The 17,756-nt window shown below is 48.6% G+C and overlaps 1 protein-coding gene across 3 annotated transcripts in view; it reads right to left on the bottom strand.

The window, feature by feature from the left end:
* Nav2 (neuron navigator 2) overlaps nucleotides 1-17,756 on the bottom strand; it is a 378,669-nt gene continuing 360,913 nt past the window's right edge. For all 3 annotated transcript variants that reach the window (XM_027936586.3, XM_071616336.1, XM_027936588.3), the window contains 6 exons: nucleotides 15,756-15,910; nucleotides 15,464-15,535; nucleotides 13,591-13,787; nucleotides 12,674-12,792; nucleotides 6,416-6,619; nucleotides 1-3,419 (listed from right to left, as the gene is read on the bottom strand). In XM_027936586.3, coding sequence (XP_027792387.2) covers nucleotides 3,294-3,419; nucleotides 6,416-6,619; nucleotides 12,674-12,792; nucleotides 13,591-13,787; nucleotides 15,464-15,535; nucleotides 15,756-15,910 — 873 coding nt within the window. In that variant the 3' untranslated portion in view covers nucleotides 1-3,293. The remainder of the gene's footprint in view (nucleotides 3,420-6,415; nucleotides 6,620-12,673; nucleotides 12,793-13,590; nucleotides 13,788-15,463; nucleotides 15,536-15,755; nucleotides 15,911-17,756) is intronic.

Genomic DNA, 17,756 nt, shown 5'->3' on the forward strand with positions numbered 1-17,756 from the left:
TGAATAAATAAGCATCAATTTTATTGAATCATGAATAATTTAAGACTGGTACAATCATCAGCTTTATTCTCTATGACGTGGGGCATGATCTCCAGCAGATCATTGGCAAATCCAAAAACCTCATGACAAATGAAAATTAAATAGGGAGGGGGGAAGGAGGAGGGAAGGGAGGGTGGAAACATACCGTACACAAAATACTCAATTCCTAGTTTTCTCTTTAAAAATGGCTAGAAAAAATTCATCAAAATGCAGCACTTTAATCAATTATTTACAATTTCTATGTTACAATGAAAAAATGTACATCTTATAGAACATATTTCATAAACTGCTCCACTGGAAACAATTAGGTCAAAACAGCAAACCTTCCGTTGAATATCCACAAAGTTGGATTATTATTTTTTCCTTTTGAAATAGATTTCACCACAATCAAATTTGAATACACAGAATTTTGAAGTTTAAGCATTAAACAATAAAATTTAAAATGTCCCCAAGATAAGACAAGAGTCTAGGCAAGTCTTGTTCCTTGTCCCACCCCACCCCATTCCCAACCTTAAATTAAAAGGTTTATTCCCATCTCATTTATGGCCTGTATAATTCTTGGCAGTTTGGGAAGAAAACTTTTGGCTTCCATTGGTAACTCAACATAAATTGTTGCATAGAATTTCATACATTTCAAAATTAGCCTAACTGTAGAAAAAGGCAAAATGGAAGCATTTTAGACAGAGCCCTAAATGAGTACAAAGTCACTTTGTCAAAGGTGAGTGACACTGATGTAAAAATATGGCCAAAATAAGAACGGTGCATATTAGACAACCCTGCTTCCCACAATGTTAGGAAGGACACTGAGTTGTGAATCACACAAGGGTTTGCTACGTGGAATCACTGCTCACTCATCAGGCAGCACCAGGCACAGAGGTCTTGGTTTTGAGCCTGGACCCAGTGGGAGGGAAGTCTAGGACAAGGGGGCAAAAAGAAAAAGAGAGGTGTCACTGAAGACAAAAATGTTTCAAACAGTATTGGCAGGTGTCTACTCACAGGGTGACTGGGAAAACTGCCCACGAGAAGGTCAAGTTAACCTCCTCCCAAATTCACAGTATGAGAGTGTAAGGTCATTGCTGGGAGATAAATCGTCTGAGAAGGGCCACCCTTCAGGTTTACAGGAAGGCTGAGGGTTTGGCCCCCTGGACACAGGCTAAACATAGGGATTCAAAATCTTACCCCAAACAAAAAACAACAAGACACACTAACACCCAGATGACTAACGAAGGCTGAGCAGAACAGAGTCTGAGTTTAACTGGGACTGAAGCACAGAGTTGAAAGGTTTTCTATTCACCAGTTAGTGGGGCACAGTCCTTTCAAAGAGGAAGAAGATGGTGTCATTCCAAGTGATGTGAGCAGTTTCGGGTCAAGAAACTAAAAAAAAACAAACCTTCGGAAAGAGAAATGCAAAAGATGGAATAAAAACCCTGATCATTAACAAGGATGCCCTCGCTGAGGCCTGATAAAGATTTTCTTCAATAGAACAAACAAACCAAAAAAACCTGAAAGACACACTACACTCAAAGAAAATCCCAGTGCGCCAAAGAGGTGGCAGGCTGGGTTTCTCAGGGCGTGTGCCAGCAACGCTGTGTGGACTGGTGGGAACTCCTGCCTTTTCCTGCAGGAGCAGAGCACCGTCCAGCCAGGTTGTCAGCTGGAGACTGACAATGAACCTAAAAAATGGATGATTTTTATTTTCTTTTTCCCATGGTCAAGCATCCACACAGATGAGTCTTTTAGATGAGAAAAGTCACAGCGAGTTGAGTTCTCCTAACGAACACATGACTTCATAGCCCTGTTTGCTTTGATGGGGAAATCAAAACCAAACAAAAACCCCAGGCAGGCACGACACGACACTCAGGTGAATGAACTCGGTTAGTACAAACCCAGTAAGGCATCACTTTGGGAAGGGCAGCACCGAGAGGTCAGGCACGGCTGGGGCTGGGCTCCTGGGAGGCAGTGGCCGCCCCGCCCTGGCTGAGCCGCACCAAGTTGGTTCTGAGGAAAGTGCAAGTCTTCTGTGAGGTGACCTCCCCACCCCAGCTGGGCTGGGGCTGGGTGCTCGAGGCGTTGAAGCACATCTTCAACCCTCAAAGACGAAAAGGGAAGGCAAGGTCCAAGGCTCGCCCCACACGAGGAGGACCGGTCCTCGTCCATCTTCAAGGACACGGTACCACCAGCTGCAGCAGGAGGAGGGGAGCGTGTGGAACTGTGAAGATGGACAACTAAAAACCCAAACCCAGCGGGACCAACCAAAACTCAACCCCCGTGGCTTGTCCTGTCACCAAAGGATTGATTCTGACCCAGAGGGAGGGAGAAAAATCTTCAAAAGGAATGAGTCGGAAAGGGAGAGATTCATCCTCATTTTAGAGGGGTTGCCCGTTCTCCAAAATAGAGCAATTCTCACGTATACACAGTGTTTGCAGGAAACAAAACAAAACAGAACAAAAAACCAACAAACCTGATTCATTAGATATCGGAAAGGAAACAGACACATGCGGTTCTGCATTTACAGCCACACCTGCTGGTTCGCATTCTCGCTCCCTCACTCACTCTTGCAGACAATCGGGGGCTGATGGACCCAAAGTGGAGGGCTGAATTGGAACAGGCAAAATACCTCTCAGGGAAGGAGAGCACCATTTAAAAACAGAAAAGCACGCGTTTTCTCCTAAGGGTTCCCTATGCCAGAGCTCTGCAGTGTTTTGAGGGTGACCAAAGTAAGTGCCCCATTTAGCACCAGTTAGTTCTTCTGTGGCGGGCTGGATGGGAGGGCAGGTGGGTGCGGCTGTGGCACGGGTGGCGAGACCCACTCTGGAGGGCCTATGCTGAGAAGAAGCCGTGCTATCTATATTTCCAACTTTGTTCCAGTCTCTTCTGTCTCTGGGCAGCTCGTGGCAGGATGCTGTTTGGTTTCAGAGCTTCCAGTGGGTTCTTCTGAAAACTTTTCATTTCAACGGTGACAATCCTTTCCCGAGAAGCATCTTCAGTGTCTTAGGGAGGTCACAGCAACAAGGCAAAACAAGAATTAGAGTACGACAGAAGGTAGTGCAGTTCTCACCATGGAAGGAAGTGATCCCAGGCGGCTGGCCTGGGATGCTTGCACCCAGGTCGAGGCTGAGGGTCGAAGGGTCTCAGTATTTCTGCAGCTCACAGCTGCGGCTGGGGGGGCTGGCTCAGGAAGTTATCTTCAGGATGACATGAAGGATGCAGGAGGATGGGATGAGGAGGAGAGCAGGCTCCAGGCTGGACCCCTGTCACAGAGTGGACTCCAAGGACGAGTCCAGGATGTCATCGTGATGGCTGTTGCTGTTGGAGTCACTGTCGTAGCTCTGTGGACTGGAGTAGTTGGCTGCCTCCTGCAGCCTCATCAACATGTTCATCTGGGGAGACAGCAGAGAGGTGTGAGCAGCTGTTGGCCTAGTCAGCTGCCCACCCGGCCTCTTGGAAGCTCAGGCCATCTTCTCCAGACTCACCCTGACTGCAGTTCACAACAGAAGCAGTGGACAAGAGCATGGAGTCTGGGCCAGGCTTCCACGTTCAACTCCCAGCTTCTGCCCTGACTAGCTACATGACCTTGGGTAAGTTACTTAACCTTTTGGTGCCTATTTCTTTATTGGTCAGATGTGTGTAATAACAGCACCTGCTCTATAATGTTATGGTACCCATTGAGTATGTAGAGTATGCAGAGCAATGAAAACAAAATACAAGGTCCTCTATAAGATCACGTTTATATATTTTTATTTGGGAGAGGCATGCCTTACCAGGCATAGCACATAGCCAGGGCCAAGATGCCATTCCAGTACCCTTGCTTTTGAAATGCACAGTAACATCACTGACATCTAAAATGCATGCCCCATCCCACTCCCTCTGACGGGACCGAAAGCCTATTCTGAACTCTGGATAAAGTTAGCCTGGAACCAGCTGTGCTCCAGCCACCCCTCTGCAGGGCACAGGGGCAAGGCCAGCTATGAGCAGAGCCTCAGATAGTGGAGGCATGGAGCATGCTGCAGGAACCTTGAGGCAATAATATTAAGTGCCTGAGCCACCCCTCCCTCATCCATCTGCTGTGGCAGGTACAGCAGCACCTACCTCAGAGGGCCAAAGCAAGGAATGACACATGTATGAACCCCTTAGGAATGGGCTAGCCAGGCATGCAGCAAGTGATCACGGATTTGATCTGTTGCATCTTTACCCAAACGAAGGGGAGGAGCTTATATATCCTCCCTGCTTTATCTCATAAATTCTCCCTGCTCTACATTCTATTGACCCCTGGGGAATCAGAAACTTTTATTTTACTTATAACTATAATTTATGTGCTCTATACTTCATAGAGCGAGTAAGTTAGGAGACAGGGCATCTCTGGGTTAAGGCCAGGTGTGCTGGGTGAAAGCCAGTTCCCTCTCAGGATGCTGTGCAGCTTCCCTGGGGAGCCAGGCCACTGGCACCATCAGTTGGTGTCTGTCTGCAGAGCTATAACCAGAGGAGAGGTGGAGCTGTCACAACAGCCAGCCAGTGGCACTGGGATTCGCTACTCATTTGTCAAACATTCCTGGTGTTACCATGGTGTTTGGTTCTGGAATAAAAGTAAGTTAGTTCATGCTTACGGAGTTCTCAGTCTCATGAGGGAGAGCACGAGGAAGCAGGAAAGCTATCATCACAGAGACCCACAGCCTGGGCAGTAAGAATGGGACTGGGGAGAAATACCAGGTATATTATACTTTGGTAAGTGGTGGTGGCTGGACTGACACAGCTCCCAAGGTCCCGGGGTTGGAGATAGGATTCTGCATGACTGTTCTGAGAAACCCAGGTCTTACCTAGGAGCCTCCTGAGTTCAGTCGGTGATACAAATGTCCCCAGCTAAGAAAAACTGGGGGTGGGCTAGCCATTATTTTCTCTAGATAGCCTAAATTGTGAGTGCTTGTGTGTGTGTGTGTGGGGGAGGGTGGTATATACATATACGAGGGATTGCACCTCGCACATTCGAGGCAAGAGCTCTACCACTGAGCTATATGCCTCTCCCCAACCCTTTAACTTTTGAGACAGGCTCTCACTAAGTTGCTAAGGCTAGCCTCATACTTGCAATCTTCCTGCCTCAGCCTCCTGAGTTGCTGGGATTACAGGTATGTGCCACTGCCTCTGACCCTAAATCCTATTTTTTGGTTAAGATGCCAGGCGTTTAACACCTCAAAAATACCACTATGACCTTGGCCTTCGGCAGTGGTTACGTTACAAATGGCTGTTCAAGTATGCTTGTTTCCTTCAGAAAGCCATTGTTTAACTAGGTTATACATAGAAACAACAAACACCGACTCCTTTAAATACAGTTCCTGTTTAAATCAATGGGATCACCCCTACATTGTAGACATGGATGGCAGACAACACAAATAACTATCATTATTATCATATATATGTTTTTTCAGGACTGGGATCTTTGTGCATGCTAGGCAACCACTCTACCACCAAGGTATGGCCCTAACCCTATTATTACTATTTTTATTTTATCTGGCAAGTCAAATGGGCAGTAAGGACAGCACAGTGAATCAGTTGTCTTTTAATCCTGTTGTAACTCATGATTTTCTTTCATTAGGTAATGCAAGTAATAATCTCTGCTGTGTTTTTCTTTTTGCCATTGCTGCCAGAAAAGCTTGGAGCTAAATTTTAGGCTTAACAATAGTCATTTAACTGTGGGAGGTTTTGATATGTTTGCTTCCTCCTTGATATAAAGGGCTTTTGGTTGGCTAGGTCTAATTTAGCAGTGAAACCATGCATGAGCCCTACATTGGTAAAGAATCCAGAATTGTTTAGAGGTGTTACCATCACTGGTCTAGGTACTTCTGAAAGACTTCAGCAATGACAAGAGTAAATACAATGCTCAAAGATCATCTCATCAGCCAGGGGACCCATGTTCAGGCCCCTGTGCCCTCTGTGAATCCTTCCTGTCCTCAAACCTCCCCTGTCTAGGCTCCTCATTGTTTGGCTTAGTTTCTGGGTCCTTAGCATGCTCTTCCTCTGCTCAGTTTTTAGTGGGAGACATCAGAGGAATAAGATAATACGTGATAATGGTGGCATCTCAAATCAGAGTGAGAACAGTACAGTAGTGACAATAGGTGTAGGGTCATTTAGTGGGGGGGGGGGAAGAAATCAAACTCTTAACATTTTACTTTATGCTAAAAAAGTTTCAGGAGGGTTAAAGGCTTTAATGAAAACCTAAAACCATAGAACAAAATGTTGGCAAAACTGTCCCTAATCTTGGGGTAGGCCCAGCCCTCTACAGCAAGGCCAGGCCTAGTTGCCTTCACATTTCCAGGGTGCTTTGAATTACGCCCACCATAAGCTAAATGCTCTGAATTCTGAGCTGCAGGGAGCTGAAACGCACCAGGGGGTCTCCTTCAGCATCACTGGGGGGCACCTGCTTGCTTGTGGACCCTTCGCGAGGCATGGAGTAGCCGTCAAAGCCGACATCCTCAGGCCGTAGCTGCAGCAGGGGAGGCCATTCATGTTGCTGTGGGCTGGCTGCCCATGGGTAGGTGTCCATCACCCACTTGGCAGGATCCTCCCAGGGGGCACGCCTTCCATAGAGCTGGAAATAGGCAAAGAAGGATCAGTCTGGACAGGGGCTGAGACCTCACTGGCAATCCCAATTCCACAGCTTTCTGAAAAAAACTCCCACACCCAGCATTATCCCACTCCCAGAATTCCAAACTAGGGAAGCTATCTAAGATGTGAGTAGCTTGAGGTAGCAGGACCTAGTGGTCAAGAGCACAGGCATTGGAATCAGTCTGACTAGTGCTTATTCTCAGCTGTGCTGCTGACTCACTGGGCAACTCTCACCTCTAGGCCTTGTTGGTCCAACTTGGAAAACTGGCACTAGGGAGAAAAACAGCCTGATTTGCAGTATTTGCCTGTTTCCATGGTATAAATACTCCCACCAGGGGGCCAATTTCAAACTAGCAACATGTCACTGAATGTGCAGTTGGAAAGAGGTACTCAGCCAGCCAGGTGCTGAGAGCAGAACAGAGTTGGGCTGTGAACTCAAAAACCCACAACTGAGTCATAGGCTGCTTTGCTGGAAGGTGCTGGGCCACCCAGCCCCACCCCATTTACCAGCTGGGGAAATTGGGGCCTAAAGAGCAGAGCCAATCATAGAAGGTCATAGAGAGGTGATGGAACTGAACCTGGGACTCAGTTCCCTTGTCTGGGTCATTCCCTTTCCACCTCAACTGACTGATTCTGCTTTGAACTCCTGTGCATCAGCAAGAGCCATGTGCCTAGACAGACCTGAAGTGAGACTGAGCTGTGCAGCAGATGTTAGCACATCAGCCTGAGCAGGGCTCATGGTTCCCTCTAGCAAGGCCCACTCCCACCATCACTTGAGCCACCCTAGACTTCTGTCCAAGATGCCACAGCTCTGTCCCATCTTGGACAGGCTCACCTCTGTGTTAGTGTTGCCTCTTTCTGTACTCAGAGTACCTAGAGCCTCCTATGACCTCACTGCTGTCTAGACATAATGTCTGTGCTGTAGGCACCTCCCGTCTAGTGCTCTGTCTGTTGCTATGTCTTCCTCAACCTGGAGCAAGGTTGAGTCTCAAGCTTGGGAATTTAGTCTTTAGGCAATTCATAGTCTGAGTAGGAGGGGATTATGGGAAGGGGTACGTGTGCATACACATACGTGACAGGACAAAAGAGAAAACAGAAGCAGTTAGGGATATTTACAGCCCAAGGTGGCTGTTCCAGATTAGAAACATCCTGCAGTTTCTAGAAATTTCTCCATCCAAGAACTCCCTAATGGAACTGTCCCAAGCTACACTTCACATGTGTGAGGCTAAACTGGCCTCTCTTTTCTGATAGCTACTGCTCTGTCTTCTCCCTTGGCCACAGGAGGAGATGCTCAAAGCTGCAGAATCTCAAAGGATACAGATCAGGAAGTCCTAGAGGTCATCTGGCCCAGCAATTTTCATATATTTGCTCTTTATTCCTGACCACCCCCCGCCCCCACTGAGTGGTTTGAGGAACTCCTGGGCCTCAAAGAAACCAGACTGAAAAGTCTTCTAACTCAACTTGCAATTGACAGATGGGGAAGCTGAGGCCCCCAAACAGGCAATGGCCCAGGGTCTCACAGCAGGCGTGGCAATTGACAAACAGCCCCATGCTTGCCCCTCCACGGGTCCCTCTGGCACCTGTCCTGCCCTGGGCACTGAGTCTCTTGAGTTGCTCTATAAACTGTAGAGTACTTTGGCAAGTATCTCCAGTGACTGATCCAAAGGGGAACAGGACTGGGGCTGAGTCATAAGACAAATGCACATTAGGTGCAGCTAATATCATCTGTAAGAAAAGAAAATATTTTTATAAGCCTCCCTACTTACTGCTGGACATGTTCAAGTCCAGGTGATGAATGGCTGAATGAGTACTGTGGCAAGCAAAGGAACTATCATAAAGCTCCTCGCTCCACTGCAGAGCCCTAAGGGCAGTGGCAGAGACAGTTGGACAGACAGAGAGACAGAACAATCACCTTCCCCAAGGCAGGGAAGGAGCCTGGTATCCCCACTGGGTCAGAAAGAATGGGAACAGGGAGCTAAGACAGTGTCAAGTAAAACCCGGGCTCCTCTGGCCCTGTAGGATGCATAGGGCTCCTAGAAGCACATGGGGGCACTGGTGTCCACTAGGGGGCGATACCACATTATCTCCTGGCATGGATGTGCCTGTTAGTGGGGCTGTCTGTAAGGGGATGGTGAGGTCCAGTTACAGCAGGAACAGTTTCCTCCTGACCCCACTGCCACTAATCCTGCCACCATGTGCAGCTCTCTTTCCTGGCTCACAGTGTGTGGCAACCCCATCAGAACCTATTCTATGGACTCCACCTCTCAGTTTATAACCTTAGCCACTTCCTGGCCATGAGGCTGGGTTACATGAAGAGCAAATGACTCTGTATAATGCCCAGCACACATGGGCTCAGAGGACACCAAGAAGAGGGGAACTTACAATTATTATTTTTTGGTGGGTACCAGGGATACTTGACCACTGAGTACCAGGCACTTGACCACTGAGCCATACCCCCAGGCCTATTTTATATTTTATTTAGAGACAGGGTCTCATTGAGTTGCTCAGTGCCTTGCTTTTGCTGAGGTTGGCTTTGAACTCATGATTCTCTTGCCTTAGCCTCTCAAGCCACTTGGATTACAGGCGTGCTCCACTGTGCCCTGCTACAATTATTTTTTAAGATAATGGAATCCTTTCGTCAAATAAAATTGCATACAGAACTCTGCTATATAAAACATAACACTTTGCTCATGAGCTATCTGAAGCTTCCTGGTAGAGATACAGGATGCCCAGGACAGCCTGAAAAAGCGTGGAAATATCCAGAATATTCAGTGTAGGAAGCCAACCGTGAAATGTGCATGGACTAGAATGGCATGGAAACCACTGAGTGTGAAGATCTGGTATCTGGGAACTTCCAGTAGCACCCCTGCTGATTTTGGGACACCCTAGTACATGTGAACTCTCACCCAGCTCAGCCAAAAGGTCCCTCACAGTACCCGAGGTGGACATGACCTGTTAAAAACGGAGCAGCCTACCTGCCCCCACCTCTATCCTGTTTTTGCAAAGAACTTTCTATCAAATCCTTTTGATCTGTTCTGACATAAATAAAAGGGCGGGCGCTCCTTTCTTCATTAGAAGCTGCATCCCTCTGGTCAATTGGCCTGTTGCTGCCCTAGCTCTGAAACCATATATCTGGTGTCCTGTGGTTATTTTCTAGTACTATTTTCTTAGCTTTTATTCCTCAGTCAGCCCCTCCCTCCTAATGGGAACCCTTTCCCTCGCCCATGCAGGATGTGTACAAGAATTCAGACAGTCCTTGCTCCAGTGCTTACTCTATCACACCCCACTGAGTGAGTTTGGTGAGATTTGGGAACTTCTGCAAGCCTTGGTTTGTCTATAAGCAGGCTCTCGTGAATATCAGCAAGCTTTCCTTCAAAACCAGAGGCACAAAGAACACAGCAATTTCCCTTGTGAATTAGCAGTTTCTATAAGGTACCCTGGATTCAGCATGATAAAGAGGCCCCTGGTTTAGGACATGGGCGGGGGGCTTGCTTTTGAGGCAGCTGGTAGACTGCTAACTCTGGCTGCCTCCCTTCACTGCTCCTTATACTCTTGGAGGACTGGCCTTCATGTGACCTCACCGCCCAAGAAAATGATGACTTTTCCAGCCTTACAAGGAACTATTTTTTTTTTATTACAATTCTTATTACACATATATACCACAATTTTTCATATCTGTTTGTATATAAAGTAGGTTGACACCCAATTCGTGTCTTCATTCATGTACTTTGGATAATGATGTCCATCAAATTCCACCATCTTTGCTAATCTCCTGCTCCCTTCCTTTCCCTCCCATCCCTTCTGCCCTATCTAGAATTCATCTATTCCTCCCATGTTCCCCCTCCCTACCCCACTATGAGTCAGCCTCCTTATATCAGAGAAAACATTCAGCATTTGTTTTTTTGGAATTGGCTGACTTCACTTAGCATTATCTTCTCCAATGCCATCCATTTACCTGCAAATGCCATGATTTTATTCTCTTTAATTGCTCAGTAAAATTCCATTGTGTTTATACCACATTTTTTAATCCATTCATCCACTGAAGGGCATCTAGGTTGGCTCCACAGTTTAGCTACTGAGAATTGTGCTGCTATAAACACTGATGTGGCTGTTGGACAGGTAGTTCTGCAGCTATCTCTAAGTCCCTTCTACCTGTGGCCTCACTTGCTTTTGGTAGGAAAGAGACCCAGTGCTCCTCTAGAATATACCCCACTAGCAATCTTGCCTAGAATAGAAGGGGAGTCCTGAGCCCACCTCCACAGCCGTGCCCCAAAAGCCTTCTTTTAAGTTTAGGCCCAAAGAAGGGCCTTGACATCACCAACTGCTGGTAACTAATAAGGGGCCTGCTGTTGCGCAGCTCAAGGCTGGAGTGGAGATGGGCTCCCCTGCAGTTCATGCCTTCTTGGGCAAGGGAAGCCTTTACTCCACAGAATTTGCTGAGCTCTTCAGAGGATTCTGCTGTCACTCCTCTCCTCAGAAGATACATTGGATGTAAAGAAGCAACAAGCAGGAGAACTTAGAGGAGAGGTGGAAACGGAAGCCGAGGTTGCCCCACCCCCTGCTGCAATTTGGGTTTTGCAAGGAATCACATATACTGCGGTCCCTGGAAGCCACTGCTCAGGAACAGAGGAGAGAGGTTTCTAAAACAGACTGCAGAAACCCAGTCAGCAGGAAGCATTTCCATGGACTGATAGGAGTCATGGGGTGGCTGTTTGGGTTTGTGGAACTAACAAACCCATCTGATAAGAGACTCAATTATGGCCAATCTACCCAAGATGGCAAATCTACCTAGGGAGATTCCACGGCAAAGATCTGAGATTGTCATGCTTCCTTTTATGAAAGCAATATTTGACAGAGCACTTAGCCAATGAATTGGGGCTGGCCAAAGCCTGCCCACTTTCTTGCTTCTCTCTGCCTTCACAGGGTACTTATATCTCAGCACGGTGGCTTGACTGTGCAGCACACGCGTTCCAGTTCAATCAAATACCAGTCACAAGCAGCACAAGAGCTTCTTCTCCAAGTTCTTTTTGTCCCAAGTACCTCTGAGCTTTTGCTGCTGCTACATGGTATTTCATATAAAGCAGTCGAATACCCCCCCAAGTTTACCCAAATGTACACAAAGGACAAACACTGGCGGGAACTACTAACTTATACTGTCACACACATGCATAGGGGGACACACTGCTCCCCAGGCCTCCACAGCCTGCAGCACTGTCTTATATCTTCTATCTCCCCTGCCAGGTGCCTAGGAAGCAAAGATGCCCTGGGGAAGAGCTGGCTGTTGGATGAGTCAGCTGTGCGGATCCCTGCTAAATACTCACTTTGGGTGCTGGGAGCCCCGGAATTGTTCAGGCTGCCTCTAGGCTCAGCAAACAAACCACCCCAAGCTGCAATGAAATAGTATGCTCCCACTTAAGCCCTGCACTGAGAGAGCAGTAAAGAGTTTGTGCTTTCTAACTGCTACTGGGCAGGAGGGACTTGTAGCCTTATCCTGATGCCAGATAGTAAGTACCTTGGGGCCTAAGAGCTCGGCGGCCTGGAATTTAGCTCAGAAGGCATAGACTCAAATTCCAGATCCTTCAACCAGAGACAAAAAAAAAAAAAAAAAAAAAAAAAAATCTCAGTACTAATCCAGGGCTTGCAGATATGAGAATACTTGGCAAACTGTGAAGTGCTGCATACATGTACAATTCCTCTCCTTGTGCACTAACCATGCTGAACACTTTATGGCCATGATTCCATTTAATCTTTGCATAAACTCTTTGTGACAAAAATACTATTATCATTCTCTCCTATGGATGAGGGCACAAAGGCACAGAGAGGGTAAATGACTTGCCTGGGGTCACACAGCCAGTAAGTGGCTGGACCAGGACTTACAACCAATCATTTCTACCTTGTGCTAGACTTATGGCTACACAGGTGAGGGCTGGTCACCTCATGTCAGTCAGATTCTTAAAGGAAAAGATAAGACCAACTCATCGGGTCGCCAGGATAGTCCTCCTCAACTCTGAGGGGGAGAAAGTGGTGTGCTGCTCACCTGGAGTCCTTCTCTCACTGCTTCCAGGAGATAGGGGATAATGGAGTAGTTCCACAGGTCGGTGAACCACACCCGTGAGCCGTCCACATCGATGGGGCATGACAGGAAGAGCCGGGGGCCTGGGGACCACATTGAAAATATATCAGAGCAAGCACCCCTCAGAGCAGATGTGGGGTTTTTTGAGCCTTGGCTGGGCTGATGGCAGAAGTACCAGCTGTTGGCTGACTCCCTCCTGCACCCGTCAAGGACGAGGAGAGGAGGGGCTTTATGGAGAAGATGTTCTCTGGTATTATTAATATTGATTTTAAAGAATGGAAGAACACTGCATGTCCAAGAGACAGAAATGGTTGAATAAACAATGGAACACCTGCATTTGATTATTTTTCAGCTTTTAAAAATAATTTTTAAGATGGAAGAGCAACACAGAAGGCCCATGGCAATAGTGTGTGTGGGGGGGACAGCCTATATGCACACTGTGATTGCACCCCCAGTGAACATGGACAAGGCCAGAAGAAATAGCCTCACATTGAGATGATGATGTCGGGGTGGCAGATGATTGGTGGTCTTCTCTCCTCTGTTCTAAATCCCTAAGCTGCAAAAATGCTGTTAAGACTTAAAAGTAAAGCAAAGCCAATCCCAAAGAGTAGTCTCAGCCTGGGAAGACTTGGGGTGGGGGCTCTTTACTGAGCTGGCCGTTTCTCCACCAGCCTGGGTAGGACACAGTTCTCCTCTGCTGATCACTGGGGTCTGGGGTCTATCTCCGTCTGCAATTGCCCCTCTGCTCACTTCCTTATCCTGAAGGACAGTGTTGCCCAACATCCTGTGGAGTGCTGCCCGGGCCAGGAGCCAGAGGACCCCCAGGGCCCGGAGCAGTGCCTGCCAGCCAGCTTGCACCCTGTGCCCAGCCTCCCACCTACCGATGGTGACGTCTGAGGAGCTGTGAGCCTCCAGGAAGCGGTTGAGGTGATGCCAGACCTTAGGAATCCAGTCAATGATTTTCACCAGCTCCACATTCCGCACCCGCCCACTGATCTCCGTTTCCATGAGCTTCCTCCTCAGGAACCGGCCAAGGAAACCCTTCACGGGCTCCGTATGGTTGGCACAAAGCACCCACCTAGGGGAAATCAGGATCAACAGTGATGAGAGTGAGTAAAACGATGGCCAATCCCAAGATCAAAAGCTTATTAGGAATGGGAAGTGTATAGACGGATACTAAAATAAGACCATGGAACACTTCTCCACAGTGCACATGTGAATTCACCATAAATGGCAACCCTACAAAATAAGTATTATTGCCATGCGTATTTTATAGATAGCAAAGCTGAGTTATATAACTTGTCCAGGATCCAAGAGCTAGTTAATAGAAGATCTAAGATCCGAACCAAGGCAGTCTGAGCTCTAGCCACTGTGAGAGACTGCCCCTTGTGCTCGGTGCCAGGCTCTGCATGAAGTTATGGAGCACTAACAATGTCTCTGACATGGCCCCTGGCCTTCAGCAGTTTGCAGTCTGGGATGGGAGGAGGTGGACAAGCAAATGAAGAACTGAGACATGATGAAGCCCAAGGAATCAGGGAAGGGCTGGGACGGAAGGGATGATGGGGCAGCAACACGAGGAAAGGCAGGAGCGGGTGTCAAGGTGGGAGGTGGGGAGCATGAGGCAGCCTTTGCAGAGGCATGGGAAAGGCCTGGGATGTTCCGAATTGCTGCCAGAGGCTCAGTAAAGCCTGGTTTTAGGCTTGACCTGCCCTATTAAGGAGATCTCATTCTGAAGGCCACGGGGAGCCACTGAAAGACTTTAAGTCCAGGCCTGAGGTCAGATGAGCATTCTGGAAGGCTCACCCCGGCTGCCATGGTGCAGAAGGTGGCCTGCAGGGGGCCAGGCAGCAGGCATGCTGGTTAGAAAGAGACCGCAGCATTGTGCTGGGACAGGCAGCAGTGCTGGGGCTTAGGGTGGGTGGGAGGATGGGCTCAAGGGACAGTCAAGAGAAAGCACAGACAGGATGACAAAATGAGGGCAGCCTGTTCTTGGTGACCTGGAGTAGCTGACATTTTTCTGATAGTTACAGTCCAGACCACTTTTAATAGGTCTCTCTCAAAGATGAACCGGGGGTCCCAGTCCAGGAGACAAATTTTTACCCTCATCTAAGGGCCCAGGTGGGTGAGGCCGAGTCAGAGGAGGTACAGGCAGCGGGAAGGGTGCTGAGCGATGCTGAGGTAAGCAGCCACACAACCCCACATACAGAGTCAAACAGTCCCTATACCCTGGCTGGGAGAGAGTCCGAGGAGTGCTGGGGCAAACAGGGAGGGGGAGACGAGCGACCAGGAATTCACGCAGGACCGTGAAGGACCACAGACCCAGCTATGTGGGGTCATTCGTAACTTTGATTGTCATTGCCAATGCTCACTTGGGACAAAGGGAGGCATCTCTGGTAACCCACAGGAGTGGCCAAGGGCCAACAGCCCCTGCACAGCTGCTTCCTGGACACTACTCCAGCAGGTTGAGGGTCAGAGAAACAAACCAGGTTGAAGCTTCAGCTCTGCCACTGACCAGCTACATGATTTCATGTGAGTCATTAAATTCTCTGAGCCTCAGTTTGCCCATTTGTGAACTAAGAATGACAAATGTAAACACTTGAGGCCAAAGTAAGAATTAAATGAATTAAGTTGGGGAAACTACTTAACAAGATGCTCAGCATAACAGACACCCAAAAAAGGCTCCTGCCTCACGTGGGCTTGCTTTCCTTCCTTGTGACTTCATCGTCCAACTGGACAAGGGAAGTAATGACTTACCTGAAGTTATGGTGCAGCTGCAGGTTGGGAGTAGAAGAGGTAGCCTGGTTCATTGTGCCAATGATGTAAGGGCTGTGGGGAAACAGAAAGAGAAAGCTTGTGAGCTAGGCCAGCTGGAGAATGAGGGGCTCATGGGAGCCTGTGGCATCTGTGCATCCAGGACATGGATGGGCTAGCTACCTCCCCTCCCTGCCCAATGTGCACACATCGCCTCACTGCCATGTTGGCCTGGGCCACCTGCAGACAGCAGCACACTCGCTCAGGGATGCTGGGGTCCAGAACAGGCCTTTACCATTTGTGGTACTTGCAGTTGAGCAGCCCATTGAAGATCTCGCCCAGAGAGCTGACGTGATGCAGGTTATCCAGGATGATGACGAGGGGCATGTCCACAGCATTGTTCTCACTGTTGCATTGATCGGCAAGGTTGGACAGGTACTGCCGCAATTCCTATAGAGATCCGGAACGCAGAGGAAAGCAAGCTGGTGAATGGCTGTGCATGCTCAGGGCCTCATTTACCCAGGCCAGCGCAGGCGGAAGCCCCTCTCCCACCCTGGTGAACACATTCTGAGCAGCCATCTGCTACCGGGCATCAGGGGATGCCGGGTGGCCAGGGGGTGAGCAAAGTACACCAGAAGAGCTGTACACACAGAAGCCTTGGGTCCATCAGTGCTGCAGAGGCCCAGCCACACACGGGAGGATATTGATCAGTGCTATGGCTGACCCAATGAGCAGCACAAGGGAGGACAATCTACAAGCATGGGGGATCCTGGAAGGCCCTGTAGAGGGCTCAGGCTTTGAACTAAACCCTGAAGAAGGGGTGGGGCATTGGCACTGCTGGGATCGGAACTGCAGCCCAGTGAGCCTAGGGTAGGGCATGCCTCAGGAAAGGAAGAGAGAGTGTGTTGGTGTGATGGGGAAAGGCTGGCAGGGGAAGATGGTGAGGTAAGGATGCCCTAGAGAACCCAGAATGGCTGCCTGATAACATTATCATCACAATAGCTGGTATCCCTTGAGGCAGACATGAGATCCAGTAGCCCAATAACCCCATTAGGCAGGTACTGTGATGAGACAGGTCAGTCAGGTAGCTCGCCCGAGACTTCACCAGGGTAAGGTGTGGGGTGGGCTCAGACTCAGGTGCCTAACCCAGTGTCTCCGCCACAATAGCCTGTCCTAGATGCTGGCCTAGCTCAGCAGGGTGACTTTCTTCTACCTCCTACAAGCACATACCCAGACCTGGTCTCCCTTTCAAGTTAAATGGGGTTTGCTGGCAGTAGAAAAAGCTCAACATTTTACTAGTTCTTGCAGCCCCACTTCTTCTCATGTTTTTGACCTCAGGCACCTGTCAAGAACAGGGCTCCTGGCTTCTGAGATTCAGAGCCCTCAGCCCTGCAGCATGCTGTGTACCAAGAGGGCCCCGCCCAGGGGAGGGGAAGTGAGAGCTGAAACCCAGCCTGGGCTTGCTCCCCAGGTACCTGCTGGAGGGCCTTCCTTCTCTAATTCACACAGAAGGCTTCACTTTCTTTTGTCCTGTCCTTATACTGAAATCACTTGGGGAACTTAAGAATGGGAAGGCCCAGATTTCCTGGGCCCGCACAACCTGGTCACTTAGGAAAGCATGAGGTCTAGGGCTCTGTGTCTTTAAGCATACCAAGTGGTCATAAGGCAGGGGAGCCATTTCTGATTCATCTTTGATTCTCTGGCCCTTTTGCAACAGGGCAGCCAGAGTGAGCAATCCATCACTGCATGAACTAAAGGACAGGTCTGAGAAAGCCCTTCACAGCCCTTCCCTGGGATTAGGTCGGACTCCTTCCACACAGGTTCCCATTGCTCTCTATGGAGTGGGAAGGAGTGTATTTGCTGCCCACAGGGCTCAAGAACCTGGCACTTCAACTTGAGCTCAAGTTCCACTATTTAGTACCATCTGAGTGGTCTCAGGCACAAGATGAATCTGCCTTAAGCTTCTGTTCCCTCCTCTGTAACATGGGGACAGTGACAACCACTCCCTTGAAGGTATTACTGTGAGGAGGAAGAGTCTGTTCATGGGGCGAGCAGTCCATAAATGTGCGCAGTTATTTATTATTGTTACTGGTGTTACTGTAGTTTTCCCACAAAAGGTTTTATTTTGGAAAAACAATATCACATAGTAGGCTCATGATAAATTCTTGGTGAACCAACCTGGTATGTTATCTGGGGCAATCTTGAGAACTGCTAGCACTGAGGATCAGAAGTGAATGGGATCGACTCAACCCATACAGGGAGCCTCTGCCTGGCAGGACCCGAGTCAGAGGCTTCC

This window comes from Marmota flaviventris, chromosome 9, assembly GCF_047511675.1.
Source record: "Marmota flaviventris isolate mMarFla1 chromosome 9, mMarFla1.hap1, whole genome shotgun sequence".
In the NCBI taxonomy this organism is placed as follows: Eukaryota; Metazoa; Chordata; class Mammalia; order Rodentia; family Sciuridae; genus Marmota; species Marmota flaviventris.